General features: G+C 45.7%; 1 protein-coding gene across 5 annotated transcripts in view; it reads left to right on the top strand.

Annotated features, from left to right (window-relative positions):
- The window catches only part of LOC104694449 (synaptotagmin-like protein 2), a 36780-nt gene extending 17171 nt beyond the window's left edge, over positions 1–19609 (top strand). For 2 of the 5 annotated variants that reach the window (XM_039572071.1, XM_010407707.4), the window contains exons 4-17: positions 2773–2884; positions 3962–4052; positions 4228–4321; positions 4937–6058; positions 7429–7527; positions 9413–9504; positions 9980–10081; positions 11927–12096; positions 12267–12369; positions 13001–13162; positions 13880–13958; positions 14525–14624; positions 14868–15073; positions 16166–19609. In XM_039572071.1, the coding sequence (XP_039428005.1) occupies positions 2773–2884; positions 3962–4052; positions 4228–4321; positions 4937–6058; positions 7429–7527; positions 9413–9504; positions 9980–10081; positions 11927–12096; positions 12267–12369; positions 13001–13162; positions 13880–13958; positions 14525–14624; positions 14868–15073; positions 16166–16311 (2678 nt within the window). In that variant the 3' untranslated portion in view covers positions 16312–19609. The other 3 variants (XM_039572072.1, XM_039572073.1, XM_010407712.4) reach the window with 3 other exon arrangements.
- The last annotated feature ends 3804 nt before the right edge of the window (positions 19610–23413 follow it).

Here is a 23413-nt window from a genome sequence, read left to right as displayed (position 1 = left end):
CATCACATAAAATAATCTCCTTAGCAGCATTATGCAAGATAGTCTTTGCATGTGCCTTACTTGACTAATGCTGTTTTAAGAAGGAAGGAGCAAATGTTATTATATTACTGTAATAGTTATGTTTAGATTTAGCCTTTCTTCCTTTTTCAACTTTTTTTCTTCCCTTTTCCCCTCTATTTCTATTCTCAGACTTATTTTGATAAAGCACAGGTATAACATGTGACTTTGTTCCTTCCTCTTTCTGCCATTTTACATCACTGTGCATCAAGATTCTGCAGCTAATATATTCACCTTAGATGAGATAAGGGCCTTTGCTTGCCATATTGACACCTTTCTTCCTTCCCCTGGAAAGATCAGTCATTCACCTCTGTTGGCTTTCAATGTGATGAAAGTTCATTTAGTCAAATCTGTGTTCATAACTCCTGATTTAAGTCTTTATAGACTTGAGTCTGTGTTAGGGAGTTAAATGAGAAAATTCCTGCATGGAAAAGCCCCACAGAGATAATTGCTGGCATTCCCTTTGCAAGGTGAGCAGGCTGAGGAGGGGTGAAAATTTGTGCTTGCAAAGGAAAATTCCCAGTGATCTTTTCTGGAGGAGGGTTTTAGCCTTCAGAAGGGAGGGTGGTGGGGATCCCTAAGGGTTTTCACAGTTGGTATTGATTATAGTAGAAAACACTAGTCATGGGCAGTAATTCTAATCTATAAAACAGATAGATACCCTATGTTTAAACTACAGCCTGCAGAGCAGCACAGATGGATGAATTTGATGGTAACTTCTCCTTGTGCTTATGTGCAATAACTTGAGGGATAAAAACCACCTGTGAGAGAGACCATTTTATCCACCTGCTGTGGCAAGTGAGCCCTGATGCACAGTTAGTTGTGCTTTCCCCAGACATGGAGAACCTTTATTTTAGAGTGGTAGGAAACGAGTAAAAGTGTTAAGCAGGAGTGCCTGTCAGTTTTGTACACACATATAAAAATATATGTATGAACAAGTTAAACTGGTCAGGCCACTCCTAATTTCTGTTGGAATTTGCTTCTTATGTTGTCTCATCCTAAAGTTAGCAAAGGCATATTGCTTGTTTTGATGGATTATAACGTACTAACATAGCTTGTTTGTTTGTGGTGTTAGGAGCCAGGCGAAGCTGTGTCAGTGGCTGAGCCATTTTGCAGGGCAGGGATTTGGATGGGTGGAAGGCTTCCTGCTGCCTCTGCCAGCCAGGAGGGAAGAGCTCTGTCTGAGGGGGAAGTGTCAGTGAAGAGCAAGTATGACACGGTGCCTTTGCAAGTGGGGTGAGAAATGAATGCAGTCTTTGGTTGTCAAGGTCTTTTCAACCATGACAGGCAAAGGGAAAGTGTGGGAGCTCTGTGTTTGGTTCCTTAACTTCCAGCACAGCTACCTGCTGGCACCTCCCTCCCCCAGGTGTGAGACAGAAGAGGAGGATGTGGCTCACTGTGTCAATAAATCTCCTCAGTGTGCCTTCCTGTGCCCGCACGTGCCATGGCCTGCACGTGCCACCAACCATGCCTCGGCTTCGCTCTCCTAAAACAGCGTTCAGTGATGCTTTGTGCGCATCAGCGTTCGCATGGGCAGAACAGTCCCTCTCTCAGAAACAAGCTCTCTAAAACTGGCTCGTTCCTACACAACCAGACTCTTGTTTTTCAGCAGGAGCGGCTCCCTGACTTCCTGCTGCTGTGGAAACCACGGGGCCACCCGGCTGCCACCTCCTGTGTGTGCCAGACATGCAGTCCTAATGCAGACAGCTCTGAGCAGCAGCTGCTGTTGTGTCCCTGCACCTCAGGGCCAGGCGCTGGGCAGACAGGAAGATTGGGAATGCAGCATTTTTCTCCATAGGAATGCACAGGCAAGGGGGAATGAACCTTTGGATACTCCTGTGACTTGCAGGCTGACTGTGCTGGTGCTGGATGGCACCACACTGCCTGTGTGGAGTCTTGTCTGACCGTAGGACTGGCCTGCTCTTGGGCCTCATGTGGTTTTCCAGCCAGATAACAAGAGAGGCTATGCTATTTAATATTACTTCTGAATCCTCTGAACTGCTTTTTCTATTGTAATGTTTAATGAAATATATCCTACAATGGTGTGACAGTTCTTGTAACAGGTAGATTTTCTCTTTAAAATAGACCTAGCTACATGTGAATAAATACATGCAGATCTTTTTGACCAGACTAGGCTTAGTTTTTATTCACTGCTTGAGAGTTTAATCTTTTTGGTTTTGCTGTAGCGAGAAAACCCATTTGCTAACAAAATATCTAATGCAATTTTGTACCCTGGCAGTCTGCTGTAAAGGGTACCGTCCTCTATTGTTTTTCCTTTGGGGTCTTTGGGAGCTTAGAAGATATAGCTGAGCCTTGTGCCAGTAAAAATAACAGGGATCTCCTCATTAATTGTATTGGCCTCCTCCTTTGTTTGCCAAGATCGGATGACTTGAGTCAAAACAGGAAATGGCTAAATTTAAATCCTGGAACGGATTAACTTTATTGACAGTTGTGGCAGCATCCTGTGGAGGTTTCCAGTGATGTGACAGCTCCTGGCATGAGTTGGGCGTTGGGCAGCTTTGACCTCTTGGACCTGTGGGGTGTGGAAGTGCCTTGGGGCCTCCCCATCCTTGGGGAGAGCAGGCAGAACCCCTGACAGCCCTCTCCTCTTAAACCCCCAGGGATTGTGCCACTCCTTTTCACTGGGCAAAACTTCTTCTTTCCCCAAACAAAACACACCAAGCATTACAAGTTTAATGAAATGTCATTTCTCAGTTGTCTGTTGCATTACAGATGAGGCCAACAAGCACATCCAGATGGGTCTGGAAAGCAAAGCTGTCCCGAGTCCTGCCTTTCCTGAGGATGTTGCTGATACAGGAGAGGGAAGGTAACACTGCTGCGTGTGCAGTGCTCTGGCTGCTGCTCTTATTTCTAATGAAGATTGAATGCAACCCGTTAAACTCTGGTCTTTAACTGAGTTTCCAAGACTGTATAAGTAATAAGTTCTATAGGATATTTTTTAAGTCCTTCTTCCAGGAATTGTCAGAATATCAATCCACCCCTAATAATCAAGTGCTAATGTGCTTATCCCACAAAGGTCTTTTCCTGCATGATTTGATAAGGGATCAGTGAAATGGAAGTTGTCTCTAATGTCAGGATATGCTGGTTAGTTTTTCAAAGTAATTATGGTTTTATTTGTTTAATTTTTGCTATGGAGCAACACTAACAAAATGAACTGTTTGAGGAAACTGCTCATTTCCTGCTGGTGCCAACCTCTGTGTCCGGTCCTCAGCACTCTCCATCAAGGCTTGGTAGGATTTCACGTTGTGCTGACTGAGCAGAAACATCTACTAAAAGCACTCCAATGAGCAAGTCAGTGATCTCGCTCAATATCCGTGGGCTATGGAGAAGCAATTAAAATTCACATATTCATGTATTGTTCCCATCTCATTTGCCTTTTTTGTCAGTAGAATGAGGAATCATTCTCACAGGTGGCAGTTGCTCCAGTTAAATATTAAATATGGGCCTTGACAACACTGGGAAACCTCTTGCAGCTGATTAGTGGGTGTTGTTTAATGAAGGATCCAGAGGCAACAAGCCTAAGGTGCTCCTGCTTTGCTGGCACAACATTCAGGAGGGTTTTTTTTTGGGGGGGGGGAGGGGTGTTGGTTAAATCCTGAAAAGCTTGCTTTGTTTTTCTCATTCAATCTAAAGCCAGGTGTGGCCTGTTCCTTCCTGGGCCCTAGCATAGAAATGCCTCTCCCTTCTGCATGTCCCTTGGGCTCTTCTGGCACTTCCCAGAAGGGGAAAACCTGAATAAATCTAGTAGTTGACACACATTGTTTTTATTGAGCAAGTTCTGTGTCTGAGCAGAACCGAGGTCATGTTGAAGACTGCCTGAGCACCCAAATAGGCACATCATTACCACAGACCTCCTTGTTCAGGCATTTCTCCTCTCTCACAGATCCAGTAGACCTACTCTTGAAACCACAGAAAAGAAAATTTTGCCAAAACCAAAGCCAAGACTTCCTGTCCAGTTGTCTGCATCATACAAGGTAGTACAGGCACAGCCTCTGCACTTTGTTTTGTTATTTCTTGGAGCTCCACACAGTCTATACCTACTGACAGGGGCTCCACAGGCTGCTTGCCCTGGTGTGTCTGCTCAAATAAAATACATTTTTTCAAGTCTTGCCAGTATATATACACTGATAAGATTTGTTTTCTGTTCAGGGATCCAGCATACATGATGTCTCTTCCTCAGAGAGTGACACTGGAATAAGTCCATTTGTGACTGCAACAAACAGCTTTCATTTGTCTAGGAAAGGTAAGTTTTTTGTTCAGTGAGCTATTGGTGTTTTTGTTATTCAACATCAAACACCAAGAGACAAGATGCTTTTCAGTGTCTGTACAAATAAATAACAAGGGGTACCTTGGCATGTAAGAATGGGCTGCCAACATTTGTATGAATTACAGCCAGGGCAGCAGGGAACAAGGCAAAAAGCAGTCTGATGACTGAAACTTCTCTGGGCTCTCAGTACATTTTAAACTGAATGCTTGACTCTCAACTCTTTAATCCAGAAGAGAACTTGCCCTCTCTTTCCAGCACTGAATGTATAGTGCAGTTTTGGAACATAGCAAATAGCCAGTAGGGAAGCTGTCAAATTGAAAGGGAACCTGCAAAGAAATCCACAACTTGCAGCAACAGTTTACAGCTCAGTGGATTTATTCTGTGCCCTGTTGCAGGGAGAAGAACTGGGATTTTCATGGCTTTCTCAGATGGAAGGGATTTCTAGAGTCTGAATATGGAAAAGAATTAGGAATATATTGTTGGTTTCTGAAAATTCCCCTGGCTTCTCATTGAGAAATTGCAGCCCAGACCTTCTGGGGAGATTGGATGTGATGCAGTGGGACAGGCTCTGAGCATTTGTTGTTGTTGTAGGTCATGGAGTATCTCCATTGCCCACCAAGCTTTCAGAGGATGCTGTGCCTCAGCCCAGCACTGCAGCTGGAGGAGAAGCTCTTGATGGGGCCACCGGCACTACAGAGCGGCCAAAAATTCCACCCGAAGAAACTTACGCTCCCAGCAAGATACCAGTTAAGAAGAAACCAAGCAGAACCTTCCCCAGATCCGAGCAGTTTGTGAATCTTGTGGGGCCAGCAGAGAACAGCCTTACAAAGAAAGAGCCGCTGGCAAGCCCCAGACCACTGCCCACAGAGGGGGAAAGCAGCCAGGCTGGGAAGCAGGGCGTGAACTACACGATCTCATCGATGAGCAGCAAAGAGGAGGATATCGGCCTCGACCGTGAGCACTTCAGGAACTTGAAGAACTTCTGGGAGAAGGGAGCAGACTCGGTGGCAGTGGGGAGCTCGGTGGCGGAGCTGGGCAGGGCGGAGGCAGACGGTCGGCAGTTCAAGCTGTGCCGCTCGCTCTCCGTGCAGTCTGGGCAAGGCCAGGACGCTGTGGAAAAACCTGGCGCCTTCACCAAAACAAAGAGTCCCTACAAAAGGACAGTAACGTTGTCTTCTAGCGAGGAAGAGCCAAGCTGTGCCACCCCTGCAAGGAAGGGCTCGGTTTCCCTCACTCCCAGATCCACGTATGCCAAGAGCAAAGGCGGCCTGGTTACAAGAAATGACTCGCTGAGTGAAAGCAATGGGAAGCTGCTGATGCCAGAGGAAGAGAAGGTGGGGCAGCACTGCCCCAAGAAATCCAGATTGCCTGTGCGGGCGCCTTCCATCAAACTCGAGTCACCTACCAAGGATGTTTCTGGCAACACGTTGGAGCCAGGGTCGCCTGCGGAGGAGCTGGTCATGGCAGAAGAGCACAAGCCCACTGCGAGGTCCCAGGCGAGCAGGGTGCAGATACTGATCGAGCCTGTGCTCACAGATGATGAAGGCGATGATGCAAAAGAGGAAAGATCTGATTTGGGCACTCTTGACAACATGGAAATAAATGGAGAGTTACCTGAGGAAAAAATGTGCGAGTCTTCAGACCAGCCAGCAGCCGGTGAACCATCTGGAGAGAGAGAGGCTGTTCAGGGAACAGACTCAGCTGTTTACTCAGGTACTGAGGGCTGTGACCTCACCCTGTGAAATCCAAACAGAGAGCCATCCCTAAGCTTATTTTCTTCCCTAACTCTTCTGCATTTTGCACATTTTCTTCATCTGTCCCTTTATCCTATATTGCAATTTGTGCGGAGTTAGCTTGTGTGGAATGTATTTTGCAAAGAGCTCTGGAAACAAATCTAGCGTAGCCTAGTGTGAGTGCAGAAGGGGACACTGCCATGCTCTCTTGCTTTCTTCCCCACTCCCAGCCCCTGTGCCTTACTTTCAAGCACCTCACCTTGAGACAGCCCTGCACTACCTACAACACATCACAGGAACTCACTTTATTTCACTCACTGGCAAGATTGAATTTCTTCAAATGTGGGACTGGAGGAATTCTTTGTGGTAATAGAGATAAGTCTAACACAAATAGAAGAAATAAAATGTGAGGTAAAGTGTTTAATAAATATGCTGGCTCTTAGAGAACCTTGATACTGCCACTGGCTGTCAGTGCCTTAAGGACATTTTGGGTCTTTTTGGAATGCACAAGTGAACTTCGATATTAAACTTTAAGCAAAGCGGACTGAAAAAGGAGTCTGATCTTCCTGGGGCCTGATACCATGTTCTCAACCATGGTGGTGTCAATAGTATCACCATTTCAGCAGCCTCTTGCTCCAGGTTTGATGGGCTCTTGTAGTGACTATTACTATGAGAAAATGTTGTTTGCAACTCACTTTACATTTGGGCTTTGATTACCCACAGCTCTGCTCTCTTCCAAGCAAAGACCTACAAAGAGAGAGCATCTTACCTCCTTTTTCCAAATTTTCTGCTCTCATGTACCTGGGTAAGACCTGTTTGAGAGGATTTTCCACAGACTCATCTGGTTTTTATTTTTTAATTATGTAATTTCTTGGCTTATTTCCTAGCTCAGATAACATTCCTATGAAGATCCTGAGTTGCACTTCAGGTCAATGCAAATATTTTCTTTGTGGTATATTTTGGGTTGTGAAAGACATCTAAGATCATTAAGTGCAACCATTTATACACCAGATCATTCTAATATTTCTCAGGGCTTTTTCCTTTATTAATTCATTCCTTTCAGGGTGATATTAGCAGATGGCTGTGTTTCACTGGAAGCTCTTCACAAGAGCTGATCTGTCTTGGGGACTGGGTTAATCCAGTATTTACATTTCCTGACACAGTGTGAAGAGTTTTTCTCAGGGGAGACATCAGACACCCGGATGGTTGGAAAGCAGCCCTGTGCAGTGTAACTGCAGTGTGCTCTAGCAGAGTGACCAAGGGAGGCCCACACCCACATGGACTTGTTGACACACTGCCCATTCGTGTTTATTTATTTACCATGTTGACTTGGCTTTTCGTGTATTCCAGAGGAAGATGGGGATCATTCTCCTGCTGCTCAGGCACTGGCCCGAGCAAATAGCATTAATCTTGCAAAGAGCATGGTGAACATTTACACAACCACAGAGAGTGAGTAACGTCTTTCTTTCTTCTTTTTGGTATACATTTGCTGAAGGTAATATATTATGCCAGTTTTTCATCACCATGCTTGTGTGTGTGTACCAGGCTAGGAAAATGACATATTGTTTCATCATCAAATTAGAAAGTTTATAGTGCCTAAAATTGAATTCAGAGCCAGGAAATTGCAGCTAGATTGATGGTTCGTTACTTCAGCAAAAACACAAGGGCTTCAAAGGGTTGGCAAGAAGCTTGTGCTCGTCTTTCCTGTTCCTGCACGAGGGCTGTGGGATGTGTTGGCAGCCTGTGGATTGATCTAAGGTGCCAGACCTGGTACAAGTTGTGCCACAGACTCCTGCTCATGGGGCCTGTCCCCTCACCCAGAGCAGAGCCCGTGGCTGGACTGATGTCCCCAGCTGCCAGCTGGGACATGTTTTATGGTGACAGTCTCTCCCTGAGAAACCTAGAGAAGATAAAGAGAAGGCAACCAAGGAAGCACCAGCCTACCTGAAGAAGCCCAAGAAAGCTGCAGCCATGGAAAGCACCTGAGGGAAGGCAGCAGCAACCTCTGTGCCCAAGAAAGCCAACGACAATCCCCAGAGGGTGAAAGCTGGCAAGCCCAAAAAGACAGCTAAGAGCTTGCTTAAAAAGAAAGTGTTGAGGCCAAGGCTGCCAGGACTGAAATGAGAAGCATGGGAAGGCAATGCCCCAAGGAAAGGTAAAGCCACTTGGAGGCTTTGATTGAGATAATTGAAGTCCAACCCCTGGTTATGGGAGGGAGGACAGTCCCATTTGGGGCTCTGTCAGGGGCAGCTTGCAGGCAGGTCACACTGCACAGCCCTGTGGCTGTGCCCACCCTGGCTGGCACCTCGTGCCGAGCTCTGCCCCATCCTGTGGTGCCCAACATGTCACAGGGCACGGTGGCTCGAGGCTCCAGGCCCCACATTGCTGTTCAAGGACATGGTCTCCACACAGACAACCAAGATTTCAGCTTCCCTTAATCTAGGGCCCCAAACTCCATCCTTGGAAACCCTCCTCTACAGAGTTACAGTTCCTTGTTTGCAAATATAGCAAATAGTCTGTGGAGCGGGCTGGCTACACTTATTTATTCAAGCTTGGACACAGAATAGTAAATATCAAATGAATGGTAAATCAAGAAGCTCTTGGGCATTTTGAGCACCAAAGAATGTGCCATCATGCCTAACATGCTAAACAAGTGTGTATATGAACATGCATGTTCGTATACATAGATCTTTTCAAAACAAATTCTTCTGGGATGGAGAAAGTAATCTTCAAGAGAGTTAGTGGGAGAAGATAAAGATACAAAAAATAGGTTTTAGTTAAACATTTAAGCAGTCTGGTAACCATCTTTCTATTGATAGGAAGGTTTCTGACCTTCTTTTAGATAGTGTGGTTATTGTACACCTCTGTGTCTATCAGAGTATTTAAGAAGTGTATGCAATGGTGAAATTGTGGGTCTAAATATTTTTAGTGCTCTTTTTTACAGGGCAGTGTGCTGTGAGATAAAAATGTGAACATGATTGGTTTCTTTGACAAGGAGGTAGATTTGCGTGGTTTTAGTGTAAGTTAGTCTACATAAAGCAGGCAACATCGACGTCCTTGTGCTGATAAGGGCATTAGATGAGCCACTAGAGGGAGTTTCACACTCCCACACAGTGAATTAAAACACACCGAAAATAGCTCTAGGATGTTAATTAGCAGTTTTTGTCTTGGGAAGGATCAGCTTCAATGACAGGTGACACAGACAGGGCAAGTAGGTAGTACCCCAGTGCCTCCCACAAGCTTTTCATCCTTCCTTGTGCCCTTAAACTAAAGTGTGATTTATAATTGCTTGATTCTGACAAGCTATCTTGATGCCTTTTTTTTGTACCTGCAGCATACAATAAACCTCATTTGATGCCACATCAATTTCTTGAACCTGAAAGAGTCAAAGAGCTGAGCAGATCCTCTCCTGTCCTGTTGTCTGAGGTGGGTTGATGCCAAAAGTGGCTGAAACAGTATTCACAGCATCCCCTGAATGGCAGTTGGTTTCATGAGAATGTCTCTCCTGGACACCAGCAGTACTTGCTTTAGAGCATGAATAAATGAGAAAAGCTCATTTTGTCATGAATAAATGAGAAAAGCCTTAAGAGAAAAGCCCCCAGTAACCCAGAGCAGCTGTTCCATCCTGGAGGAGTTTAAGTGTTTTGCTGTGTCTCAAACCATGCTGTTCTGTGCCCTTTCCCAGAGCCCAGGCGGGGCATGCAGCTCTGTTTGGAAGCAGTTAATGATGACGTTCAGTGCTGGTTGGAGGGGATGCCCTGGGGAGGCTCTCTGCACTCTCCTCCACTCTCCTAACCTGATCTCTGCTTAATGGGACTCTGCTGAGCAATTGGTTTTTCTCTCTAGTGTTGCAAAGTGCTCGTTCGGCAGAGCTTAAAGATGCTTCTTATTTTCTGAGCAGACTGAATCAGACACAGCTTCAGAAATCAGCTTCCAGTTTAACAGGCACAAGAAGACACCCAGCATTGGCAGCCACTCGTCTGACATGGCTTCTGTCTCCTCGGTAGGTACCAAGCGCCGGCGGCTCCCGGACAGGGCTCCTGCGTTGGATGCAGTGACGCTGCATTTCAGCTGATGCTGATGGTGTGGCCTCCAGGGTATCCTGCTGCTTTCTGCAGGGTACATTATTAACAGAACAGGGGTGGTTAATTACTCACTCGGGTTAACGGAGTGAATCCAGGTACCATCTCAAAATAGAGACCCATTGAGTCGCCGCTGGTCAAACTCCCCGTAAGCGACAGCCCCCTCTGCCAGGTGTGGATGCTCTGAATCCTGGCGGTGCAGGAGGTGGGGGAGGGGGTTTCTAGGTGGGAAAATGAGGCACACAGCTATTAAAGGACATGTTTGTGGTTCAGAACTGCAGATGGGTGCCCTCTGCAAGCTCATCCTTTATCAGCAGATAAGAGGGAACTCAGAGCTGGACAGCAAAGGCATGTTTTGGAGCTTCAGCTTCTGAGGAAAACTGAAAAAAGCCAAATGTGTTTAGTTGAACATTTTTAAAAGATTCCTTAGAGACAGTATTTGGGGAGGGAGCTACTTAAAAGTGCTTGTATTTGCTGTGTTACTGTTATGGGTTTCTCCAAGGAGTATATTTGAGATTTAAAGAATATATGTGAAGCAAAGCTGGTAGGGAAAGGTCATGAATGTAGATAAATATGTTAAAAACTTTGGGGCATATGAGTTCTTCTCCTAATTTGGAGCATCTGGGAGCTGAAAATGAGTCCAGGTCATGCAGGTGTTCTTGAAAATCTCGTTCAAGATTCTCTGCTGGAGTGAGTATCCTGATGGGATGGTAAATGCAGCTCCAAGGTCTGACAGGAGATGTTTAGCAGGTTTTTGGAGGTTATAATAAAATTCAGAACCAAAGTAAGTAGGGAAAGACAGAGAAGAATTGGGTTAATTACTAGGAAAGTTTTTTGATAAATGTTCATGACTGTACCACAGAAAAGTGCCACGAGGGTTAATGATTTGCTTTGTAAACAGCATTGGCTTTTATGATATCCCGTCAGGAGTCATGAGTGCAATAGAAAATTACCTCATCTTTCTGTAGCTGAGCTTTGCTTGTGCTTCATTACTTTCCACCAGTGAAAGACAAAGACTTGAAAAAAGAAGCCAAAGTTGTCTGGGCAAAATGCAGTTTGTTCTGGGAGAGCAAGTGACTCTGGGTGCCTAGCTCCAGATTTGTATCTGGAGAAACCTCATGTTCCTGTGCCTTTGGGGCAAGCATGGGCTGTCTCTGGTGGAGCAGTGGCTCTTCAGGACAGGGTTGTATCTGTTTGGTACTGCTCCATGCACATTGTGAGTAAGCAACAAGAAAGGAATAGTTCTTCCTACATTTCTAGTCTGATAGGGTTCTTATTAGCCTGTTTTTAAATGGATTGACAATTGTGTGACTGTATCTACCTGAAATAACAAGTTCATATAAGATAGTTCAAGTTCTCTCAATATCTTTCTTTCTTAGTGATAAGATTGGGTGAGGATATCAGTTTTTGTACTGTAAGCCTACAGAAGAGACTTGTGTTGTCCCCCCAGTAATATTTAAGTCCATTTCCCAAAGTTTTGGGATTTAGGAGTGAAAAAACTTCTGAATTTCTTGAGCATTCAGTGCTTCTAAGTCCTGGTCTAGGATAGCACATCCTTGTGAGACCCTTATTTGGGTTCCCCAGCCCTGGCTTGTGTGAGAGCAGCCACAGCTGTGAACCATCTCTGTGTCAACATCACACTGCACAAAGATGGGAATGCCAGATTTTTTCTCTGGGAATGCGTTTCTCAGACTATTGTCTTTGTCCAGAACCGAGTCAGACTGTGCCTGTTTCAGTGGCACCGACCTTGCTCTTCCCCCTGGCAGGTGAGTGGCAGTGTGCTCAGTGTCTACAGCGGCGATTTTGGGAGTGTGGATGCCCAAGGAACCGTGGAATTTGCTCTAGACTATGACGAGAAGAACCGGGAGTTCCAGGTCCACGTGTCCCAGTGCAAGGACTTGGCTGTAGTGGATGAGAAGAAAGGCAGATCTGACCCGTGAGTGATGTTCTGGTGCCTTGTGACTTCTCCATTGCTGCATTGTGTGTTCTGGAGAATTTTTATTTTCTTTAAATGTCATGGTTTCTTCCTTCCTTCCTGTGTGCCTGCTAATTAGAGAGCTTGGCAATGTGGGGCAATATCCAACTAGAGTTTGTTTCCTTTTCTAGGTATGTTAAAACTTACCTGCTCCCAGACAAAGCTAGGATGGGTAAGAGGAAAACATCAGTGAAGAAGAGGACAGTGAATCCCATTTACAATGAGGTGTTACGGGTAAGAACAAACCACGCTCTAAAAACCTCTGTTGTAGTAGGCACCTCTATCAGATCCCGCCTTCTTGCCCAGATTTTTTGCCTGGCTCCTGCCAACACTGCACTGCTCTTCCCTGGGGTTTGAGAGGCCTGGGATGTTAACGTTCCTCTGCACCCATCTGTGTGGCACCCGAGATTCGTGATTTCTCTGCAAAACTACACAGATCTTTGGATGCAATAGGGACCTGCAGCCAGAGCAAGGGCTGTTTGTCCTTCCCTTCCCTGGCATGCAGTCACAAGGCATAGGACTAGTAAGAAGGGTCTGCATTATGTGATCATACTCATCAAAGCATAGAGGATTATTTAACAATGCCCAGGCCTGTGTTAATAATTCTTAAAAGAATATTGGTTTTGCCCTGTGATGAATGGAATGCCAGGTTTCCCTGTGCTCAGCAGAAAAGCTTTGTCAGGGTAGTAGCATTGCTACAGGACAAAAAAAGAGGTGTTCAGACTGAAGCCAGTCCATTGGTAGTGCATGTGTGGGGTGAGTTTGAGTGTCTCAGAGCTTATTCAAGCTTTTGAGTAGTTTATTTCTGTTTGTGAAAGAAACAGAAGAAAAATTTGAACAACCTGACTTCTCTTTCTTCCTCTAGTATAAAATAGAGAAAATGGTATTGCTGATCCAAAAATTAAATCTCTCTGTTTGGCACAATGATCCATTGGGACGTAACAGTTTTTTGGGAGAGATTGAAATTGACTTGGCCAGCTGGGACTGGAGCAACAGGAAACTCAACTGGTACCCACTGAAGCCCCGGGTAAGTGTGTCTCAGCTGCAGTCCTGCTTTCTAGCCCAGCCCTGAAGCCTTGAGGGTGGAAAAAGTCCTTCCTGACTCCTTTAAGGTCTTTGGGTGTGGTGGAGCAGAGCAACCTGAACTGTACTAGGGAGCAACCCCTGGAACCTTAGTGCAGTTTAGTGCTTGGAACAATGGCCTTCTTGGGTCTGTTTTGGTGACTGATCTGTAGGGACACTTTCATAAATGCAACCTGACACTAATCACAGCAACTCTGACATGACTTTGCCATTCTCTCCACTCACATGAAGACCATCCGTCAAAAACAGACAGCAGAGTACTAGGTGAAGCAGCTGACATGCCTTGAGAGGTAAATACCCAGGTGCCACTGTTTGTAAAGTCTGTACAGCTTCCTGCATGCTTCTGGATTCACAGGTCTGATTTGAGATCTCTTTTAAGCAAATAGAGGACATTAATCTTTCAGAACCAAGATGCTTAATTATATCCAGCTGGACATGTCTGGAAGGGCAGCCTTATACTCTGGATCCTCAGGCTTTTGGTTCTGAGAGACTGAGTTTGAGAACAAACCCACAGAGAAAGGAGCTGCCCTAAGAACGGGCTGCTCCAGCCGTGGAAAATCAGAGTTTGTCCATTTGTGCTCCTCCACGGAAGTGAAAAGCTGTTTGCCTTGCTGTGTTTCACAATCCTTCGTTTAGTCAGTCATAACTCTTTCTGTTTCAGAGCCTTTCTGCTGTTAATGGTGTGGATCATCGAGGAGTGATGAGTTTGTCCATTAAGTATGTGCCCCCTGGAAGCCTAGGTAAATGTGGTTCATGCATTAAGGACTACTGCCCATGTGCAAACACACACCTTGCAATGCCTCATCTGCTTAGGGGCTGCTTGAAGAGCAATCTCATTAGAGCAAGATCTTAGACATCAGCACAAAGGCACAACCAGCAGTGTTTGACAGCACTGTTTGCAGCCTACATCTGTTTTTCACATCTGGGTTTACTGGGAAAGTGTTGGGGAGAGAGGAGGGGCTCAACAGCTTCCAACTCATCAGCTGTTATGAGCACGTGGGCACTGTAGGGTGCTGTGATGTGGTAGGAGCAGCACAGAACCCCTGTTACTGTGGGGCAGACACGAGGTTGGGTTGGCTCAGCAGTTCCTTCTCTTTTCCTGTCTGATGCAGCACTGGCAGGTTGTGTCAGGAGCCTCTGCAGCTGCAGAAGTGACAGGGCTGGCTGCAGTGCTGAGACCTGCAGGGAGGGGCAGTGAGCACAGAGGAGCCATGAGGGTCCCACAGGTCCCTGCAGAGCAGGCCTGTCATTCTGGGAGCTATGGCTCTGAGTGGCACGACAGCTTTTCTCATCTCCTAAATGGCAGGGCCCAAGAATCCTCCCTCTGGCGAAGTTCACATTTGGGTCAAAGATGTCAAGGACCTGCTGCAGTTGCGTCCATCTGGAGTTGACTCCTTTGTGAAGTGGTGAGTGCATGAGCACAGTGCTGCTCCTGCTCTGTGCCCACACAAAGGGCTGTGTTTCCTTCCCTGTTCTCAGGCTCACCAAGCTGTGCCTCCATACTGGAAAGCCTTTGTGTTGCACTGAGAGAACTGTAGGGGAGAATTGCCCTTGTTATTCACCTCTGGCCAAACTAGGAAAATCCTTGCTGTGATAAAGCTCTTGGTCAATGTTCAATGCTTCATACTGTGTTTTTTCTCCTCTCAAAGCTATGTGCTGCCAGACACCAGTAAGAAGAGCTACCAAAAGACCCGAGTCATAAAGAGAGACACAAACCCTGTTTTCAATCACACCATTGTGTATGATGGCTTTCATACTGAGGATCTGAAGGATGCATGTGTTGAACTCACTGTGTGGGATCATGAAAAGCTTACCAACCATTTCCTTGGAGGAATCAGGCTGGGCCTTGGGACGGGTGAGTATTTTCCTTTATATTAACTCAATACTGTTACCATGGTGCTGAGCCACAAGGTAAAGTGGGAAGTTACAGAGTATTTTCCTGTTGGGGAGATAGCAGGAATGGGGTTTCTCAGTAACTGGTACCTGCACTATGTCCTGGAGGGATGGCCCTGGTACCATGTTAACAACCCTCTGTTCCCACATTTTCTGCCAACATCACATCTGAGGTCTGGCAAAACTCAAGAATCTCCTTGGGTCCCTCAGAGAGTTTTCCTGCTGTTACAGGAAAACAGGCTGCATGACAAACCAACCTTACGTTGGTGCTCCTCCCAGGGAAGAGTGCTCAGGGATGGACTGGAATGTCACACGGGACAGCACCACCTGGTGACTGTCCAGCCTTGAAGTGCTCTCTGAGAGATCTCAGTGTTGCAGTCAAGGATAAGTGTTCTTTGGGGGACAAGGCTCATGGTAGCTTGCAGGTGCACCTGTGGCTATTGGATTTGCCTGTGCATTCTCTGTTTTCAACCTCTAACGTCACCAGGAGGGTTGGGAGCTCTCCAGAGGGAAGGGGCAAGAACTATAAGATATAAAAATACCAAACCCAAGATTAGCTGTGATCTAAATTTAGACTTTTTTAATCTCATTGACAAGTGATTGGCACCTGAAAATTTGGTTGAATTGAAATTGATGTACACACTTTTCTGCTATGGTATGTTTGATTCCTTTAGAAATGAAACGAGAATTTTGAGAACAAGAGAATTTACTCTACCTTGTCCACAAGAAAATCTTTTAAGGGGAAAACCAAACCTTTAAGACCTTCTTTACCATTCAAAATGATGCAGAAAGGGCTTGAGCCCAATATTGCTTTCCTTGGCAGGTTGTGTTTAGGGTTCTTGCATTTTATGGCTTTTGCATTGACTTCATTCTGAACTCTGGTGTTGAATGGGCATTGGCAGAAAAACAGGAGGTGCTCAGGGTGCAACTTGCTGAGGGGGAGTCAGCAGCTTTTATGTTAAGACACTGCCTGCAGCAGTTACATCCAATTGAGTATTTTTGCACAGGGTGGGAACTCTTTGTGTAGCTCTCCAAGTTTTCTCATTCTTTTCAGGTTTGAGCTATGGCATCTCTGTGGACTGGATGGATTCCACACAGGAGGAGGTGGCCTTTTGGCAGGAGATGATGCTGGCTGCCAATGAATGGATCGAGGGATTGCTACCACTGCGCTCACTGGCAGGGAGGAAAAAACTGAAATAACCCATTGTTGGTGCCATAGAAATGCCCAGTGTTCATTAGAATTGGGAAACTTCCTGCACCAGGGAGAAAGAGACCATCCACAGGGCTGCAAGTGTCAGGGTGATAAGGCAATTAATGGGCATCACCTTGGAGGTGTTCATGTTAAATACTAATCCACTGACGGAGGACATGGAAGATGCCAAACTGATGCTATACGTGATTCTGACCAAGAAGAAACTTAATTTGCCTTTTTGTTTAATCATTTATGTATTCAGTATATTTGAATGCCATTAAGCTCTGGGAGCATTAGCAGAAGGAAAAGGAGATACGGATACTTTTATTTTTTTGCTGTTTCTTGTGCCATTTTTTTCCTCGCAGAGATGCAGTTGTACTGAAGCAGCAGCGTGGTATTATTCATACTCCCTGCAAGGGGTACACTTTGTACTTGGTGTACAATTGCTCCAAGTCACCAGCACAGTTTGAGAACGGGAGCTTTGCATTTGTCACTGGTGATAACACCTCTTTAACATGAGGAAAACTGAGTTCCAAGGTGCATATAAAGAAAGAGAGGACTATTTGCAGCACAAATGAAGCAACCTGAGGAGGATGGCAATGAGGAATTCAGTATATTAATTTCTTTCTGCTTTAATCTGAAAGAGTGCAAGGATGGTCTTACAGCTAGTGGGATTTTGCAAGCAGGGGCTGTTTTCCTGGCTTTCCCGCAGGCTTCCTCAGTGACCTCAGGCAAGTTTCTTTGTGAGAGTTTGAGTGCAATATAAACTAAAGTGTTTGCCCAAATGTGAAATATGGTTACATTGCTAATGTGCCTAATCACACCTCTGCAATGCCTTGTGTGCAACACATTTCAGTATGAACTAATGAGGTAGGGGACGTTCACACGTTAGCCTGGCACCATGGGTCAGGGATGAAAGGTGAAAACCACGCTGGAACACAGAAGATACTGGGAGCTGCTGGGAGAGGTGAGTAGGGAGTGAGTGAATGTGAAGGGAGTGCAGAGCTGCAGTTTCCTGGGGGCCTCCTACCTCTGCCTCCCCTGCTGCCCCTCTAGTGTCCCTTTCACCTGATGCCTGTTAGTGAGTTGTCTGTGCCTGGAATTTCCCTTTTGCCAGTAGCTTGCAAAAAACCTTTGCATCTGGCACATTGACTGTGGTGGAGTGGTGAATACATTTTGAATTGCAGCTTTGTAATTTCTATTTTGGATGTACATATTGTGATTAAATAGAATGTTTTTCTTTAGTCATCAATTTGTCTTCTTGTACCTATTTTTATCATGCTCTAAATAACAAAAAAGCAAGCAAAAGAGGTGTTAAATTTTGTTGTGTCATAATGAAGTGGTTTTGCCAAAGGGCAAGTGAAATGTTATGAAGAAATATTTTTTATAACTATCCCAATTTAGATTTTGGCTCTCTGATTGTTCTGATATTCTTCTTTAATGAATTGATTTTATTTAACTCAAGCCTAGTGAATTTTCAGCTTAGCAAAGATGGTTGTAAATAAATTAATGGGAAAATGTACACTTGGAGTAACAAGACTTTTTCTTTAAATGGAAACATTTGGGAGATAATCAGCAGCTTTCATGGGAAAAAATAAAGAATTAAAGTGGTTCTGCAGTTGGAAAAAGACAATGCTTGGAAATGTACCAGACATGGTAATAAAAGCACTAAGAGAGAGTCCATAGAGCAACAGATTTAAGCAGTGACTGTCTAATGAAGGAGCTGATACATCTGTAACATGTCAGCCCAAAAATACTTTGAATGGGCTCCAGCCTGACATGTTTTGTTCACCAAGATTTGGTCATTTATTACCTTTGTGGGATAAAATAACAATACTGGGCCTAAGTTGAGAGTATTAAAAATATTATCTTTAGCTTAGGTGCTGAACATGTGAGTATTTATACATTTGTATAACTTACCTACTCCTCCTCCTACTGGGTGAGGAGCCCTGGTCATAGGGTGGGTGGTGGCTTGTGGCAGTGAAGTTGCCCATGGGAGTGCTTCTTTCTTCCTGGGTGCTTCCCTGTCCGCAGGGATTGGGATATTCCTGGGGGCAGAATTTCTGCTGTGGCTGGGAAAGTGGTTGGTAACACCAGGGGCTCTGCCTCAGACAGGTCCAGGTCTCTTCCCGGTGGGTTCAGCTGATTCCTCTCCGTCATGAAAGTGGAGTTAACCCACCTCCTCCTCCTCATGCAGCATTAGTACATGGCAATGTTGCCAAAAGTGCTGTTTGCATCAATGGAGCTGGAAATGGTTCTGTTGGTGGTTCAGAAAATTAACGTCTTTTTCATTTGTGGTGCCAGTAAGGGGAGAAAAAGGGGGTCAGTGGGCCAGTTCATCCCAGCAGAGTTACTTTTATGAACGTGGCACGGGACTTTGTGAGACTATTCTTGTATTCAGATTCCACTGAGGATTTTTTGTTAATCTTTTGCTGGCTTGTTTGTTTAAATTAAGCCCTGATTAACTTAAGAAGCTTTCTTTGGCATTTAATAGTTTATCAAAGTAAAAGATTACACTGCCAAACCACACACACTTGTGTCCCACAGCTGATTCTGAGGCAGTAAAATTTGCTATTCTCTCTGTGTTTCACTTACTGCACAGAAAGCACTTTATCATAAAATGATTTAAGGCACATTTATTGCCAGTGTCCTGTGGAGGAGCAGAGGATCTTGTGGGTATAAGGTTAGTGGCCTGTTTGCATGTGGTTTACGATGCTGACATTTGTTGTCTATGAATGCTGAACCTAACTGAGACTCTGGCCTGTAGGTGTGTGCTGATGGCAACAAGAGTGGGGTTGTAACTGTCTGATTTATAAAACTTTTTATTGGAACTCTTCCAGGATTAAAAAAAAAAAAGGAGAAAAAGCAAAATTCTAGAAAGTATTTCTGCCTCCTCAGGCAAATATAATGTGTGGCCATCAAAATTATTCATGTCAGAAAGTATTCATATCAGGTATCAGAAGCTAATGAAAATAGTTTAGAAGCTAACTAAAGAAGAGAAAGAAAGAATTGTTGAACCTTGAATGAGTGCCTCAGTGGAGATGGAAAGAAGTGGCTGAATTAATTATCCATTACTAAGTATTTGCTTAGCTTTATCCTTCATCAAGATGGGGAAAAAAATTGAAGTACTGTAGAGATTTGGAGATTAAAAAAAACGCTGGCTAAATAAACCCTTGTAATAATGTGATCTGTTGAAATTTTAAAATGCTGTATTTTTGCAGGCTTGTTAAGTTGAAAAATGTATCAAATAGGCTGGTGCTTCAAAAACTGAATAAATACATTTCTGGGCCTGATAACTAAGCATGAGCATATTCAGCACCTGGTTTGATTATTTGTTTTAGTTGTCTGGTTTGTACTTAAAGATTTTTCATGGCTCAATCCTTTTTCTTTTCTGCCTCCTTACTTTGTACCCCTCAGGTGTTAGAGGGGATGCCTGGGAGCAGATGTCACTCTGAGCACTGTCACAGAGGTTGCCAGCAGAAACTGGGAAGCTCACTGTGAAGCCCCATGCAAGATCAGTGCTTGCACAGATGTGCACGGGACGTGTTCCTGGAGCTCCCAGCAACATTGCTGCTGCACGAGATCCACTGACCACTAGAGAGCCCTTGAAACAGAAATCCCTTCCCATGGGGTCAGCCAGGAGCAGCCACTGCTTCCCAGGGGGCTGCATTTTTTGGGAGGTTCCTGGTAGTGGTGGCTCTGCCACAAGGAACAGCTCTGCCAGGGGGAAGTTTGTGGGGCTGCAGGAGGGCTCAGGTGTTTAGGGACAGCAGGACCAGCTCCTGGCCTGTCCGGAGCAGGAGATGGCTGATTTGGAGCAATGAGGTTTGAGCAACAGTGGGCAACTCCAGAGTGGCCATTCCCACTTTTGGGGTGTTTGCCACCTTCACCCACGCTTCTGAACATGTTGGCTGGTTGGAAGGTGCAAAAATTGAGCATCAGTCTCCAGAAGGCCCATGGAGAAATTACTATAAATGGTTTATATGAGATTTTCTTCTGAGAGAGGGACGGGAATGATGGAGAGCTGGATATATCTCCTTCAGGAGCCCTACAGGAGACTGGCAGCCCCAAACCAACCTCCTTTTCATTTTGCATTAATTTCCCATTCACTCAGCTTAAATACCTCATCTCAGATAGTAAAGTCTGAATGAAGGGTGAAGCTGTCAGCAGGCAGCAGCATCCTAGAAGGAGTGGAAAAACACAAACAGGAGCAGGAGCTGAGCTTGCTAGGTTTGCTGGTCTCACCAGGTTCATGCTCAAGGGCTCCAGTAAATATTCCTGCTGGAAAGGGGCTGATGTTACTTGCCCTGCAAGTGACCTGAAATATGTGCTCGCTTAAGCAAGCAGATACTTGCTTTTTAAAATGTTGTAAAATCATATTATGGTTGAACTTGTCTCTGGGCTGTGGCAATTCAGCCTCTGTTGTGGACCCAAACTAGCTAAACCAGCCCTGCTTTAGGTTCCTATAGGAGGAAAGGAAGGAATCCTGTGCATGAAGGCATTTCTGTGGATTAGTTTTCCCTTTTTTCCAGGACTGCCATCAGGGTTTAGTGAATTACTTGGCATCCTGTATATTAAAAATGGAAACTATACAACACCACAGAGCCACAAGTCCTACCCCCTGCAGCACCTTAAAGACCCCACAACTAATCCTCAACAGGCCTGGCAGTTTCTGATGAAAAGGCACGTGTTCAGCAGTGCTGGCAGAGCGACTGCTGTGTTTGGCCTTTTCTCTACAGACCAGCCTGTGCTGCTGCTAAACTGGAGATGCTACCAGCAGGAACAGAAATCAGATTTCATGTATCTAACAACCCATAATACCATTATAGTAGTTGTTAAAAATCCAAAGTAGCTCTTGAGCTGTAAGCAAGCAGTCTGAGCTTTGGACTCAGAGGGGAAGCCAGGGAGCTGTTTTCTGGCAGTGTAAGTAGCTCAGACACCCACTTTATAGCAAGAAAAATCACAATAACCTCTTTCCCTTCCCTCCTCTCTCTCTCCCACTCACCATTACTAATTTATCCTGATCGTAATGGCTTCTATTTGCTCTAAGCAGATCCTGTTCCCTTCCTGGGAAGAACAGCTACAAGGACATAATATTCCCAGTGGAGGATCTGTGCTAGGATTCAGGCAGAGTCGGCCAGATACAATGATCTCTAGATGGGAGGCCCCCTTTTCAACCAGCCAGCCCAAGACTATTTTAATGTGATCGTAATCTGAAATAAGACACCAGGAGCTGCATCTGGAGTGAGCCCTCCCGTGGTAATGAGCTGATGTTTAATTTATTGTCACAGGGAAACGTCTTGAAAATGTTTTATGTCTCTTCAAAATGCCCAGCTGACTTGCTTGTATATGCCTGCTTTTAGGGCTGGAGGCTGTGTCATGGGTGCTAAGTGGCACCAGAGGGTGGCTCTGCCACTTGCAGGGATGCAGGGACAACCTCATCCTCTGTACACATCTACCCATGTGGGTCACACTGGATGAGAGTTTCATTTTCCCTGGTCGTTCCGGCTGCAGGGCAAATGCTAACGCTGCTCTGGAGCACTGATACTGATTCAAGAGGGTTCTCTGGTTATTTCTGAAGTTTCTCTGCATTTGTGTCTCTCTCACATTCTCCCATTGTCATGGATCCTGGCTGGCTTTGCAGCCCTGTCTCTGTGCCGTTGTTAAGCTCCTTGTGAGGAGGCAGAGCCTCCTGCGCAGGAGATGGGGCAACTGAAGCTGTCTGAAGTCGGGCAGCTACTCTGTGCTGGGCCCTTTGTTCCTCTGCGGCCAAGGGAGAGACAAGTGGTGGTGGAGGACGGTTCCTCCCATCAAGCTGAGTGGGATAAATAGCTCTCAAGATGTTCCTGCCTCTCTCAGCTGCGTACAGATGGATCCTGGGCACCTAGTGTGAGAGAGCCATTTAGGTAATGGGTTCCTATATTGATGGGGGTCCATTAATGGGACAGCCAGCATCACTCAGCCAGGACTCTCTTTATCAAGCCCGTGTCTGCTTTACTCTTTTTGTTTTGATTCCAGGGTGACAGTGGGGAACCAGTGGCAGCTCTGCAGGATGCCACCCCTGGAGCCCCAGCCAGCATGCCTGGAGCTGCCTTGGTGGGCAGGGCTCACTCCCTTATGCACTAGAAGCATTTTGCCGACAGGGGCGTGTTTGGGGAGGGAGAACAGACAAGTTTCCTGGGGACAGGGGCTGCCAGTCTGCCAGAGAACTCCACCTCTCCAAAAGGCAATTTAGCCCAGCCAAAAGCCAAGGTGGAACAGAAGCTACACCGTGTGCCTCCTGGCATTCAGCTGTCTGCTCTCCCCTCTTGCTACTGCTCCTGGAGGCTCTAAGGCTGTCACCTCGTCACAAAGCCCTAAATTATGCTCCCAGTGCCTGCTGTCAGCTGGGCTGTCAGTTCCAGAGCACTGTGTGGTGCCCTTGACTTTACGCTTGTCTGCACCACCCTGACTAACTGTGGGCATCGTATAAATAATAAACACTAATTCGCCTTAATACCTTCCCTCGGTGCTGGGTTTTACAGCAACACAGTCAGGCATAGGTCATGGGTGCAATCACATCCCTGTCAACAGTGTAATCTGTCTCCATGTCACATCTGGACAGGCCTAATTTAACAGGGATGTTTTTTAGAACTAGCTAATAAATTGAGTGCTCCATGTGGTTACCCAGCCCTCCCATCACCCTGGTGTGTGGCCCGTGACTGTTTTAGTGACTGGTCTCTGGCCTGTTTGGTCATGGAGGGACTCAGGGCTCTGCTTGGGTGCAGTTTATCTCTGCAACAACCAGCAGCTCCACTGTGAGTGTGGCTGGGATATAATACCTGCAAGGGCCAGGGATGACAGCATGTGGATGTGGGTGCTCCAGTTCACAGAGTGTTGTGATCACTGCACGTCCCAGGCTGGGGCACAGACATGGGCTGCCTCACAGAGCTCCCGTGCAGCCAGACCCGCAGCGAGGGATTGTGGCTGATTGATTGTTTTTTGTATCCTTGGAAACTGAAAGGGCATTAAAATTGCATGGTGTGTGCAGTGCTGATGCATTCTGCTCCTTGTAGTGCAGCTTTGGGCTTGGAGATGGCTTCAGCCTCCAGCTGAGGGCTGTAAAGGGCA

The sequence above is a fragment of the Corvus cornix genome, chromosome 4A (genome assembly GCF_000738735.6).
Source record: "Corvus cornix cornix isolate S_Up_H32 chromosome 4A, ASM73873v5, whole genome shotgun sequence".
NCBI lineage: Eukaryota > Metazoa > Chordata > Aves > Passeriformes > Corvidae > Corvus > Corvus cornix.
This window is presented reverse-complemented; position numbering and strand designations above follow the sequence as displayed.